The sequence below is a fragment of the Poecilia mexicana genome, unplaced genomic scaffold, assembly GCF_051168715.1.
Source record: "Poecilia mexicana isolate PSO_F unplaced genomic scaffold, ASM5116871v1 scaffold_9, whole genome shotgun sequence".
NCBI classification, from domain to species: Eukaryota; Metazoa; Chordata; class Actinopteri; order Cyprinodontiformes; family Poeciliidae; genus Poecilia; species Poecilia mexicana.
The window spans coordinates 21,790,638-21,804,406 of NW_028263378.1; the positions used below are offsets into that span (position 1 = coordinate 21,790,638).

The 13,769-nt window shown below is 40.5% G+C and overlaps 1 protein-coding gene across 1 annotated transcript; it reads right to left on the reverse strand.

The window, feature by feature from the left end:
• Positions 1 to 1,040: 1,040 nt before the first annotated feature.
• On the reverse strand, positions 1,041 to 13,724 carry LOC106915753 (glycerol-3-phosphate acyltransferase 4). The gene is made up of 13 exons (XM_014983576.2): positions 13,571 to 13,724; positions 12,246 to 12,904; positions 9,765 to 9,834; positions 9,339 to 9,639; positions 7,668 to 7,742; positions 7,482 to 7,571; positions 4,702 to 4,795; positions 4,481 to 4,596; positions 4,315 to 4,370; positions 4,146 to 4,231; positions 3,934 to 4,062; positions 3,179 to 3,258; positions 1,041 to 2,785 (listed from the first exon to the last, which is right to left on the reverse strand). The coding sequence occupies exons 2-13, from the start codon at positions 12,411 to 12,413 to the stop codon at positions 2,677 to 2,679; spliced, it is 1,374 nt and encodes a 457-aa protein (XP_014839062.1). The 5' UTR covers positions 12,414 to 12,904; positions 13,571 to 13,724; the 3' UTR covers positions 1,041 to 2,676.
• Between the last annotated feature and the right edge of the window lie 45 nt (positions 13,725 to 13,769).

Genomic DNA, 13,769 nt, shown 5'->3' on the forward strand with positions numbered 1-13,769 from the left:
TATGTAACATTGTAATTTCCAGAGGAACCAAATTTTGAGTTTCAATTACCTGTAAGCCATGACCATGTAATAAGTACTTGAAAAATATCGTTGCGTGAGGATTTGATTGCAAATACGAGCCTCACTTTTTGAAATTAATTACGGACATAAATTAGCTGCTCAATTAATCACCAGTTTGGATGCATCAAAGTGCAAGTCACATAACGATCTTAAAAGGAAAATACTTATCTGCCAAAACTCTGAATGACTTTCTGTTTCTCTTGTGGTAAAAAGACTGCTCCAGACGGTCGTACTCTTATCAGCTTTGATATGGAGGTTTTTCTCTCCGAGGACGTAAACAAAAAAAGTGTTGAAAGGACACGAATTGTATTTTGACTTCATTTTTGATGACGTGTTCTGAAAACATATGTGGCCAAACATTCAACTCCAGTCCACACCCAGTGACACAGAAATATGGCGCAACGTCTGTGTGTTCTTCGTGCCGAGTCAGTGTAAAAATGTAAAGGAACTGAAACACACAACCAGGAAACCGAGCCCAATCAGAGCTTGGATCAACTTTGTTTAAATTGGGTTTTCTTGTTTTTAGGAACGACCCGTCCTCCGGCAGCTTTTATAGGCTCAGTGTGTCGCCTCTGGCTGGATGACAGCCAAGAGAAAGAGAGAAGACATTTGTTTGGTTTTAGACAGTGAAGAGCATTTTACCCGACTAGATGTACTCCCTGTCATGAGGTAAAATCAGTCTGGAATCAGAAGCCGCTGGACATCATCAGCTGGAGAAAATCGGAATATTAACTTTAAATCCCCCTCCGAATTTCCTTTTAATTTCAAGTTTGTGATTTTTTTATTAAATCAGTGAAATACAAATTCGATTACTAACAGGTTGAATGTTTAATTATTTGAGACTGAACCCTTTATAAAACTCATGTTAATGTGATCTGAGAAGAAAAACGTTCTCAAAGCCTTTTTTGAATCTTCTTCACATGTCCAGTTTAGACTGAGAATTTATGTTTTCAGGAAGAAAGATTTCTGAAACTTGAGACTGTTGGAAAAAAAAAAATATTTTAATACGTAACTTTTAAGTAGCTTAACGGTTAATGATCCGTCACTTACGACACGTTATAACATCGAGAACGCACACGTCATTCCTTACATCAGTGCCTCAGCTAATACAATAAACTTTACTTTTCCCGAGTGTTCCTGGTGCAGAGGTTGATTTTTATGACGCATTTATGATCGTGAAAAATACAACACATTTTATGATGTTTAACAGCCCTTTGTGGCAAGTTCAGATGGAACAAACCACAAGTCAAGAGTTGACTCCCGTTCTTAAATATTGATTTGACAGGATCTAAATGACTGTCCCTGTTAACGCCAAACTGACCAGCTCAATGCTTCAGGGAGAAACCTGGAAAAAAATAGGCTGTTGCCACGGCGCTACCTCCCCGGCCTAATGCAAAGTCTCAACTACAGCTACAGTCCCTTCTAGAGACCTCATTGAGATTGCAAAGTACAGGGAAGGAAAAAACAAAACAAACAAATTAAAAACATCTTCATTTAAAGGAAAAATATAGACAAAAGCTTCTAGCTTTTATTGAAATGAGGTAAATACAGAAACTGCACAAAACCAAGCCTGACTGGAAATGTACTTAAATATGAACCCGCTGATTGTTGCTTACAGCTATTGTTTCTGTCATGGGTATTTATTCTATGCAGTTACCTTGGTGTCCGTGAGCCTTTAAGGCACAACTATAAAAAACAAATGGTTTATGAAAAGACTGCGCGCTCCTTTACTCCGTGTTGCTGCATTGACTTGAGGAGGAGTAACTGCTTAAAAATCAATACGCCTGCATAATCGTAGCTGTAGGTGGACAGTTTCCACTTCATACTGTGAGATCTCTCACATTCCATGGAAAACGCACAAACGGGAAAGCTTTCCTGCTCCGACACGAAACCGCGTGCTGATGCACGTCGTGATGTGAAATGAAAAGCTTCTCATACAAGATCTGTTGGTATGTTTAAGATCTGGTTATGACAGTGTCATGTCAGTCTTACGCACACCCCTTCAAATAAAGTGTTACCGATCTGTTTTGCTTTCCTCCGGGAGAAAAAGCACGTAAAAATATCTAAAACGTAACAAAGTTTTGCCCTGTAGTATAGGCGCCGGCCATTTAGCAAATCGTCCCCAGGTTTTCAGATTAAAACACTCTAGATTTAATCTACATTATCGCTTTTCTACATTCCAGGCACAACACCTCCTGAAACTTCAACGCAAGGTGACACGATACAGCTTTTCAAAAGTAAGTCGTAACAAAACAAAAAAACAAAAACAGAAGTCAAAAATAGATGACCATTTGTTTCCTCGTCGAAAGAAAATAGACACAAGAGGAAGTCTTCCTCTTCACGCCACGCCTTCCTTTTCTACAGCTAGCGAGGCTTTTATCGAGCTATTCCGACGTGGCGGTGAAGGGGACGGGCTGGGCGAATACCCCGCAACAGTGATGCAACTTGACATGCCAGGCCGAGGCAGCGACTGGAGAAGCCAGATGGAGTATTGTTGACATCAAGGAGAGGACGATGCAGTGCAGCGGCTCCACCTGACGGGGTCGCCGCTGTCTGCCTGCCCAGCCAGCGGCGTCCAGAGCGGTCTCTGAGTCAGTCCACCTCCAGGGAGAACCCTCAGGAGCGGCTGCGGTCCTCTTGGGTGCCTACGAGCATCTTGCTGTACAGCTTTTGCTGCTCTTCTTTAAAGGTATCTTTTACCTTGTCGCGCTTCAAACCTCCGTCCCTGCACAAACAATCAGGAGTGCCATTTCAGAGAGAAAAAAAAAAAAAATTGTCGATATGATCGGATGTATTGGAATGACGTGAAAGAGGAATTAAAACAGGTCAAAAGGTCTTTTTCTACACCTGAAACCTGTAAACTGTAATTTGTCATGGAATGAAATAATCTCATTGAAGAACAAAATACCGTTAAGCTGTTCAGTTTAATGACGTTTTCTAAAAGGTAGAGCAGTGATCTCAGCAGCACGTCCTTTTTTTTTTTTTTTTTGCAAAAAAGGCAAGCGATGACATCCATAACTAAAAACTCGGTTTTCCCACCATAGTTAAGCCTCTTCAACTATCAGGCTTATCACGTTTGTGCCGACTTCTCTAGATGTGCGTGAAAATGGCGTCTTACCACAGGAGGTCGACCAGTCCGCCCTTCCTGGCTATGGCTGATTTTACACGATTGGCAAACTGAACGGCGTCTTCTCCTTCCTGCGGAAAAGCACAAATATAAATACGGTAACGTTAAACTGTAGAGGCAATGAATCTGTTCGAACACAAAGCTACTTCAGCAAAGCTAAAAAATAATAAAAATTTAAAAAAAAGTTTGAATTCAACAAAATTACAGGAGTTATTTGTGGTACACAGTCACTGTGATAATCAGGATAAATATGTTATTTGAGGTTGAAGGTTTTTTTTTTTTAAACAGAAATGTTAAAGAATATAAGAAGTAGAAAATAAATATTCTTTATTGTCCCACACTAGGGACATCAATATGCAGGTTCACAAAAAAGATCAATAAGTGTAAAAAAAAAAGAAAAAGAGAAAAGATTATAACATAAATATAAAACAATAGAAGCATGGTTTTCGCAATGGAACACTCTTTAGGAAAAATGTGCGTAATGCGCATTGAACATTAAAAACACAACCAAATACTATAAAAAAATCATAAAATGAGAAAATTAACAGAAGTTCGACCACATCACAGTCCTGCTTACTGTTCTAAAAAATGATCTCCAGGCATTTTTTTTAAGAATCTTGGACTCATCCTCTTAAACAAAAACAAAAAAATGGAACATTCACAGACCAGATAAATTAAATAAAGTATGTTTAATGCAATGGCAACTACATTTGTTGGAAATCAGAAGGTAATCTGTTGAGTCTGACCTCTCTTGACATGGGAGGAAGGTACCACACGCTGCAGACGATGGCCCAGCTGCTCATCATGCGTAAAAGGTAGCTGACCATTCCAAACTTGCTGCTATTCCAGAAGGCATCTCCAAACCGAGGATCGTACTGCGAGGAACACATCAGGTTATTCAACACTTTTCTTTAAAATAAAGAGAAAAAAGGAAAGGAAAGGGAAAAAAAAGGGATACCTTAATAGCCACGGGATAGACTGTGGCACCGATATCAAAACTCCCCTTCTTAAACATCATGACTGATGTATTGTTTATGCAGGTCCCTGTGAATTTCAGACGAAGACCGATCAGGAGACTATTGATGAAACCTACAACTGTTGCACAGTTCACTCGCTGTAAAGCTCACCTTCTGGGAAGATGAGGATCGGCAGCTTAGATTTATCTTGTACGTGATTGCTCAGCCTGCAACACGAAAGCAACGGCGCTTATTGCCAGACTGACTGGAATCAAATTATGATTTTTTTTTCACGTGTGGAAAACAGAAACAGTAGAGACACAGACGGAAGTACTACCGTTTGGCCACTAGATGTCTGTCTTTCACTTCTGAGCGCTCAAACCAAATGTGGGGGCAGGCCTTGACCATGGATCGCTGAATGACCCCCATCAGTCCACCGTGAATCTGGCCAACCTGACAACACAAACGAATAGTAGCATCTATTTGTTGTCAGCCGCAGTTAAAACAGAGATAATCAAGGTTTTTTTTTTTTTCTCCTTTCAGACTTCCTGTAATTACCATGGCGTAGCAGCCGTCGCTGGCCAGGATGATAACATCAATGGGTGAAGTGTGGTTAGCGACACAGATGCCTCCATTTTTGGGTTTATTCTCACTAGAGAAGTACAAAAAAAAATGTCTTAAAAAACACTGCATTAAGACAGATCGTTAAGCATCACAGAGAATGTGAAACTACTCCATAAAGGAAAAAGCAGGACAGGACGAGAGTGGGGCTCGTCTCGCGTGACACAAAGCAGCCTATGTCGTCCACACCAAACTTGAACATATCGAGTCGACATTCCAGAGATAAAATTACGATCGTAAATAGAGCGACACCTCCTATGTCAGCTGATTATTTTTAGCACCCCACCCTGTGGAGGAACCAAATTCAAACAGAGACTGAAGGAACTTAGAAGAGTCACGAGAAACTGAACGGATTCGCATAATTAATCACAAAAGCTCAGTTTCAGTAGCTCAATTTAATTACTGATGGAACATTAAGGCAGATTATTATTAAAGTCTTGACTTCAACAGTGAAATCTCTAAAACCCTTCAGTCAAGCCTGAAACGCCCTTAGCCAACAACAACAACAGACCAGATGTTGTCAGCTTCACCAGCAAGCACACAAACCACCAGCTTCCTCCTCCACTTCCTGTTACATGTACCATCACGTAGATAAACTTCTGCCTTTTCGCTTCATGTTCCCCTCAGATGATTACACTTGCAGTTTAAGTACAACGTGTCCCTCAATAACCTCTGCACATAATCTCAGTGAAGCAGGATTGCAGCTGCCCCTGTGTCTGACTGAACTTTTTATATGCTTCAGAGAACTCTGCTGTGTTTTTGTGCTTCCTCTGGACCCTAAAATGTCTCTCGCTGCAAATATGACTGTGGACAGCTTGAGCAGAGTTTCAGGCACCTCGGCATTCCTTCTTATTCGCGAAGGGGATCACATTTCCCTGGGCACGGCTCGTCAGAAATTACGTAATGGCAGAGTTCTGCTGTCGCTCAAATTTGAGGGGGGTGGGGGGGCAACTTGGCAGGTGAACTTCAATCAACAACACTTTATTTTTTTTTGGTTAAATCTAGCATGATTTGGAAATAATGCCATTAAAGAGTATGTGCCCCCCCTTACAGATTTCTTCTGATTTAGCTTTCTTACACAATGGTGATTTAATTTTTATTTCAAATGATAATTCCATTCAATAAAAGGAAAGGAGATTTTCTAAACAACCTGATCCCATGTGAAAATGTAATTGCTCACCATTTCTGGCTAACTCTCTTTGCACAGTTGATATAATTTAACTTTGACAGTCCAGACTTTGACTGAGCCACTCCAACTGGAGGTGGGTGTGCTTTGGATTGCACCTTGCAGAAAGTCTCATTGTTGATTGTTGTTTGTATTTTATTTATTGTTTTTTGTGCAGCAGTCGTATTTATTTCGGAACTCCAACGTGGGTGCCATTTGATTGTATTATTATTGAATTATAAACACTGCCATCGATTAAAACAAATGAGACTTGAAGCACTTTAAATGATCCCCTGGGTTCTTTTGCGACGTTTCTGAGTGAGTTGCCGAGTCACGTGGAGTGATGCGAAAAACAGTGGTTAATTACAAAGAAAGTAAAAAAAAAAAAAAAAAGAAGCACGGTGCTACTACTGTTTCACAGCGCTGCGTTGCTAGGTAGGAAGCTGCTTATTAGATAAAGAGAAGAGGAAGACTCAAACATAAGACAAAAAACCTGGCTTGAGCATTAAGCAGTAAATCTATTAAATCTGGAGAGGATACAAGTAGAGCAGTAAAGGAGTGCCAGTTAGGCTGCTCTGACAGCATTTGGTAGCCTGGCTCCAGAGTCATGGCACCACAGATTACAGCAGTGTGGATTGAGATCGCCTTATGCACAAGGTTAGCAGTACAAGGATAGTCACTGCGAGCGGTTTAGAGCTGCTGCTGCTTCAGTCTTGCTGAGTTAAGACAGATGTAGTCTGCTTCTAGCTCTGTTTTTGATTTTGTATTACATGGGACTTGCTTATGATTGAGGTTTCAATAAATAACAGAAGGGAATGTTATTTTTGACTACCTGTTATATGTAACTATGCTGAGGAGGAATCAATGACTATAAAGAAGTGGGAAGGAAAGCATAAATTGACGCTGCTTTTAAAATGTGTAAATGACCAAAAAGTAAAGCTGGATGTAGTTTCTTATCAAGTAAATGCACATTTCAAAGTCCCTGATGTAAGTTGCTTACAAAACACTCAATCTGCAGCACTAAACATGCAGAGCAAGTTACATTTTCCTAAAACCACACCAATGAACGCGCTTCAATGCCTCACGGTGCAATAAAACAATCGTTTCTTTTGGTAAGTTTGAACCAAAAACACAATATCACCTTAAAAGCCTACAGTGAAGCAAAAGAATCAGAGCTGAGTTCACAAGGTCTGCGGGAAGTCTGCACAGTCTGACAGATACATTTGGGGAACCTTTGCAAATATTACCAAGTCAATCTATGGAATACTAACAGATTCCTACCAAAAACAAAGACTAAATTGTTTAATTAAATCAATAGGTGCTTAAGCCATATATTACACATTCTCTCATTTTCTCCCCCCAACAGATTCATTTGTTTTTCAGTGGAACTTGAACAAGATATAATTCCCATAATCTGTGAGAAAAGGGTTTGAAATGATTTGTCTCATTTGCTACATCACATCAAATTGGCATTTTAACAGTGTGAAATGCTGTTCACACCTTTGAGAACCAGTGTGCTCGAAAAGAAAAAAAAAAAAAAACAGTCCTCTACCTGTCATGATAGGTTATGATGGCAGTCAGAGCTCTGACACATATTCTGTAGCACATCAGATGGACTTTCTCACTGAGGACGTTTTTCATCCTGTAGAGAAAACACACACACACACACACACAGCATGACGATACCCAGAGCTAATCGATTCATGAATTCAAACAGAAGAGATGTGATCCATCTCACCTTCCATTTTGCAGGAGTCCAATCAGAGAGGTGAGGAACACCAGCAGGCTTACACCAGTGAAGGCGAGCGTTACCCTGGAGGAGAGATGGACATATTAACATCAGTCTTTAAGAAAAAAAAAAAAACACAGGACCAAGTTGCTGCTTTTATATTCTAAACATTCAATTAGGAGGTGTAGTGTTATTCTCCTGAGAATCGGCTACACGTGTTGAGCCCTCATAAAGTCTCTACCAACGTAATTAACCACGGAGCCACCGGGAATAATTATAATGATTAAAAGGTCAACTAAATCTGGATGAATCAATCATCCAGGGCTGCAGCGGGTTCTGATTATAAAGGTAGAGGGGATTAAACGCATTCAGAAATGCAACGTTCCCAACACTTGACAGCACAGCCAAGATTTCACTGGACAAGGCCTGAAAGAGAGAATCTATTATAGCCACGGAGAAGACTAGAATGACGTCCGTCTGTGCAGCGGTGGCCTGATTCGTCTCCCCACTGACAGCTGGAAACGAGCCAGCCACGCCGAGTCCTGAGTGGCTGTCACTGTGAATCTCTAACACGACCCCGATACCTTTAACTCGCACTGGGGAAGCGTTTGCAGCCACTTCTGAGTCTCTGTCAGCACAGACGCTGTGTCATTACTAAATCGTTTATTTCATTAATGGAAAATGATGCCTTCCCCGATGAAATCACATATTTGACCTAACATAGGAATCAGAGTTAGCAAAAATACTCTGAGTGTAAGCTTCATATAGACGACAAAGATTATCCAGCAGCTTGAGTCACACTATTGTCGTTTGAATAGCATCTCAGATGCTGGAAATTATTATTTGTTAATCCTGCACAACAGATAAATGGGAACAATTTTTGTTCCACGAATGAATCGACCAACAACATAAACATTGATGCGCCTTTCAAATAAAAAGCTGTCAGTCGCTGAACTTCTGCTCACACCTGTGATTCTGTTGGTGATGCAGTCAAATATTAATTGCTTGTTTACTTTCAGTTTTACACAGGAATATTACGGGCATTTTCAGTGTATTAAATATTTGATGAAAATGACATCTCTGGATCTGGGGCTTAACGTGTTGTCGGTAAAGTAACATTCCTAATTAATTTATCAGATATGAACAGTCCATGATCTCCCTGGAAATATAATTTAGTTTTTTTTTTTTTTTAGTAGACACATTGCAATGTGTGTTATGTTATTTTACATTTATTGTTTGGGAGAGTTTTGTTGGTTGGTTATTTTTCTTTTTTATTGAAAGTCAACTCACACATTTTCTATTGCCAATTGCTCTTCATACTAACTTGTATATTAAGATGTCATTTTGTTTAAAAGAAAAAAAAAACAATATAAGGTTAACACCAATACCTTGATGAATTAAGTGGTTAATGCAGCACTTCGACTTATATATATATATATACATATATATATATATATATATATATATATATATATATATATATATATATATATATACATATATAAATATTTGTTAGAATTCATTTTTACTTTCAGCTATATCATAATAAATACTGCTGCCACACATCTCCTTAAATGTCAATATGATTATTCCTCTATATTACCCAGTCCTAACCAACATACATGACAAACCCTAGAGGTTTTAGAAATGTGGTTGCTACGGTGACGCATCTCCCCGTACCTGAGAGGCAGCAGGATCCCGTAGCGGATCAGGAGGCCCAGCCACCACAGGACGGTCAGCCTCAGGCTGATGTAGTGAAAGTTGTTGTTGCTGCGAGTCAGCAGGTTCCAGGACTCCAGCTCCTCAGCAGAAAACCGCTTGGTCACCTCGTCGTCCATGATGCTCTCCACGCCTCGCCGAGCGAAGTAGAAGATGTCGGACATCTCGAACTCCGAGGCAGAGTCCAGGTCTTTGTTGCTGCCGCTCCGCCGGATCTCCTTGATCTCCTCCTCCAAGGAGGTGGGCTCCCTAGCGATTATAGCTACAGCGAGAGACAGGCAGACAGGCAGGCCACACGTCAACATTCACCTCTGGAGCAGACGCGGCTGCTGAAAACGTTTCCGAAACGAACCAAATTAAAACAAGACAGCCGCGATCGTATCTTACCATTGGAGTAAGGTTTGTACAGGTGGTGGTTTTTCTCTTTGGCTCCCCTCTCTATCCTAAGTGTAGCCCACTAGAAATGTAGAGCACAGGTTACATCAAAGTTTAGACGACACCCAGAAGCATTGGCATTTAGATCGAAAGCCAGTACAAGCACAGAGAGTAAATACAAAAAGTACTGAAACTGTGTTTGTTTTACTGTTCAGTTGACATTAGATGAACGGATGAGGTTAGCTGGACTGGAAGGTAGGCAATATTTTATTTTTATTTTATCTTTATTTAACCAGGGAATATCTCAGAGAAATTAAAAACCTCTTTTCTAATTCAGACCCGGTGAAGGAATTTGTAGACCGACTTCTACGTAAGGACTGCTCAATGTTATTGCTAAGTAAGTGTGCCAATTAATTAACCTCCAGATGAATGAGTGTTTGAAATTCAACATTTGTTGGTCATGAAAACACATCTTGCATGCTACGAAGACGTTAAGAACATAAACATTTAATTTTTTTGACACTTTGTTCTCTGGAAAACCAATGTTTACAGTAAACGGCTTGAGAAAAACTGAAAGAATCATTGTCATGGAAATAAGTTACAGAAAACCTGATTTAAAATGTTAGGTCCTGATTTCAATCCCAGCTCTAACCACAAGATAATGAATTAACACCTAAGAAGAACTGGAAAAAGCTGGCCGTTCCAAGTGCACGTCAAATCAAACAAAATGCACGACGAGAAGAGAACAGGGTGTTCCCAAAAGCCAGCAGGCGAGTAGGAAAGGATCAGGAAGTATGGACCGGGATACGGTGCCTGAGTTTTATTTAGCCAACAATCCAACATGACACTAACACGGCACATGATAAGTTCAGAGTATGAAGGCTGGAGTCAAAGACATGGTACTGCATGGAAGCTGCCTGTGTCCAAACACCTTAACGTTACTACCGCTGGGATCTGGAGTTTGTTTGTCAAACACGGGAAATTCAAAGAAGGTTGAACTTCTTTTGTCTCTTTATGTAAAATAGTAATAATTAAAAAAAACAACATTAACTGACATTTTGAAATCATTTTGGAAAAAAAAATTAAGTTTGCGGTTTTCCATGTGCAGGAACCAATTATCCATAGTTGAGACACGGCATTGGCCAATGAAGCTTTACCTATTGCTTTCTGCCAGAGCAACCTTTAAAATGTGTTGCAACAAGCTGTGGTACTGATTCATCCTTTAAAAATGCAGCAACAGGGATTCTTGGCGTGAGCAGAAACAGAAACATCTGTCTAGGAAAAACATCAGATTTGTCCTCACGTGTTGAATCTTAAAAACGGATAGCTAAAAAAAAATAGATAATTGTTTTATTAAGTTAAAAGCTAAGCACAAACTTCAGAACCTTTCATACGGCATTTGTGTTTCGACCATTTTTTTACTCTACAGGTGATGCTACAACAGAGTAGAGAATAAATGAAACACTGTTGTTGCCACATCGCGCTATAAACTGGGAAAAATAAGTAAGCACTGGAGCCACATCAGTTAGTGATATAGGTCTGCAGCATAATTTCCCGCTGGTTACATAACAGCGGAAGGACACTTAGTAGGGCTGCTGTTAATCTGCATCAGCCAGTTAATGCAACACCCACTGGTTGGACACTAAACGCAGCCCTGAAACAGCTTGAGCTGGGCTCACGTTAGATTGGATTCCCTGAAAAACGCTTCCTAAAATGTACAATGATGGGACTAAATGTATAGGTTTACTAGAGACGTATAAAGAAAACAGCTTGATTGTTTTATCGACAGTCAGTGAACACATCGTAGCTACTTGTTAATTTGTTGTGCTGACACTATTTGAGAGTGGAAGTTTATTTTATTGTTTCACATTCTTGTCCAGACCTGGATTATGATCAAATAAAACTCCCAATGTTTTTCACACTGCAAAAATGATCCTTAAGACAAGATGCTCAGTTTAAAACTTTAGCTGTGGAATCATTTTATATTTTATTTGAAATGACAGTGGAGGTGTGTCACTGCAGAGCTGTGTAACATCCACTGCTCTCTCACTTCTTAACGCTCCTGCACTGTTTCAATAAACGCCCTACTGATTTAACACAGAGCTGTAAACTAGAACTTTTCTTTCCAATATTGATATACAAAGAGGAAATATGAAGCAATGAAATTTTATATTTCCAGATATGGTCTGGTAATCTCTGATAATTTCTCTGATGATTTCTGTAGTTTTGTATTTCTTGAAATAAATTTAGCTCTTAAAGAAAAACCATGCTCAAAGCAATATCTATATTCAGACAAAAAAATAATAATAATAATTGGCAGATGGAACAAACTCAGCATAACTCCAGGTTACAAAACCTCGATGTCGATGAGTTTTGTGTGTGCGCTGTGGTCAGCTTATCATCTTTATTTATGACTGCAGCGTCATGTTCAACTAAACACTTGATTCATTGAACAAGCAAAGAAAAGCAGATTGAAAGGCAGCGAGCTCTTACCTCAAAGATCTTCAACAAAGTCTTCATGTAAAGCCGCCTGATGCCAAACGACACCCCAAAAATGGCCGGAACAATAATGAAAACCAGAAGCAGGGTGAACCATACGGTGAAGGAGATGCCCAGCAGAATGCACAGCAAATTATCAAAAGGGTTGAAGAAGAGCTCCATCCTGACGTAAGAAGGGGCTATTATTAATATTTATATATAAATATATATATATATATTTTTTTAAGTTAGAGATTAGAGTTCCTGTAAGTGCAGGTCTCCACAGTCTGGACCCAAGAGGCCCGTTGGGGATTTGTCACGAAAATGCCCTCATTGATATCACCAGAGAACAGAGCTTCTCCAGACATTTACTGAAAAATCAATCCAAAAGCAAGCAGACATCTTCACCCTGCCCCTTAGGGCATTTTTCCCAGATTTCATTGGTCTACTAAAAACTGGGATGAGTTCAAAGTCTAACAAAAAAGAAGAGAACGAGAGAAAGAGAGCGAAAGAGAAAAAAAAAATCCGTGTCCTGTCCTTGCTGCAGATGTCCTTTTGGTATTTCAGAGAGAATGAATTCCCGCTGACGACACAATACAACAAAAACAACTGGGCTCGGCAGGTGTTTCCCTCGTCTGTTGGAAGATCCGGGGTCTCCGCTGCTGGGTGACAACCTGCAAAGATGTGCAAACAAACCATCAGGGCTATCTGTGCAACAGTGAAACGTCCCTTTCCGACTGAATGCTGACGAGTAATGTAGTAATGCAACGCAGACAACGTGTCCTTGTGTACACTTCTGTAATACCGGTGTTCAGCCCCTCATGCTAGCTTCCGGCTTTTCTTAAAAGACACTTACTGCAAGTACTTTCGCGCAATGTTTACAACCATGTATGCCTTTTCTGTAATGGGCCCGATAAGATAATCAGATATTCGCTGTGTAATGTTGGCTGCGGTGAGGAGATGACGTTAGCTGTAGGGAGGCCCATCATCAAGAATTCATGATAAAGCAGGACGGCTAACAACCGCTGTCTCTTTAAATCCACTCTGGAGCTTTACACATATACCCATATCCCTACGTTTAATAAGGTTAAACATCTGTGTTAATGCGTTAATATAACCTCCGGAAGCCAGTCATAAATGATCCCCGATGCTGAAGTTAGCTGTGAGCCAGAGCGCTAGCAGCTAGCCCGCTGTCATCCCTTAGCAGAGAGGTTTGAGAGCCCTGAACATGCTGAGCCAACCTTTCACGGGATTTAAAACAACTACATGGCGCTCCGTGTGTTAATAACTCAGCTGTGAAATACATGGGTGAGGCTGAACGGTACCTATATCTGACCAACCTTCAGTCACTGTGCCGGCACAGCACGGCTTCCCCCTTCCATCCCTCTCCGCCTTTGTCTCGCTGTCCGCGGCCAAACTCCACCCGCCGGACACCACGAGCGATCAGCGGGCGACCAGACCAGAGGCATCAGCCTACACAGGACAGAAGAGCTCCGAACAAATCCCTAACAGCAAAATCTACATTGACACCTGGTGGCC

Bases quoted from the DNA above. Each gene is read 5' to 3' on its own strand.
- LOC106915753 (XM_014983576.2), bottom strand. From the start codon at position 12,413: ATGGAGCTCTTCTTCAACCCTTTTGATAATTTGCTGTGCATTCTGCTG. The intron at 4,597-4,701 runs GTAATTACAGGA...TTGTGTTGTCAG, and splicing joins GCGACGGCTGCTACGCCATG to GTTGGCCAGATTCACGGTGG. The intron at 3,259-3,933 runs GTCAGACTCAAC...GCTTTTCCGCAG, and splicing joins TTCCTCCCATGTCAAGAGAG to GAAGGAGAAGACGCCGTTCA.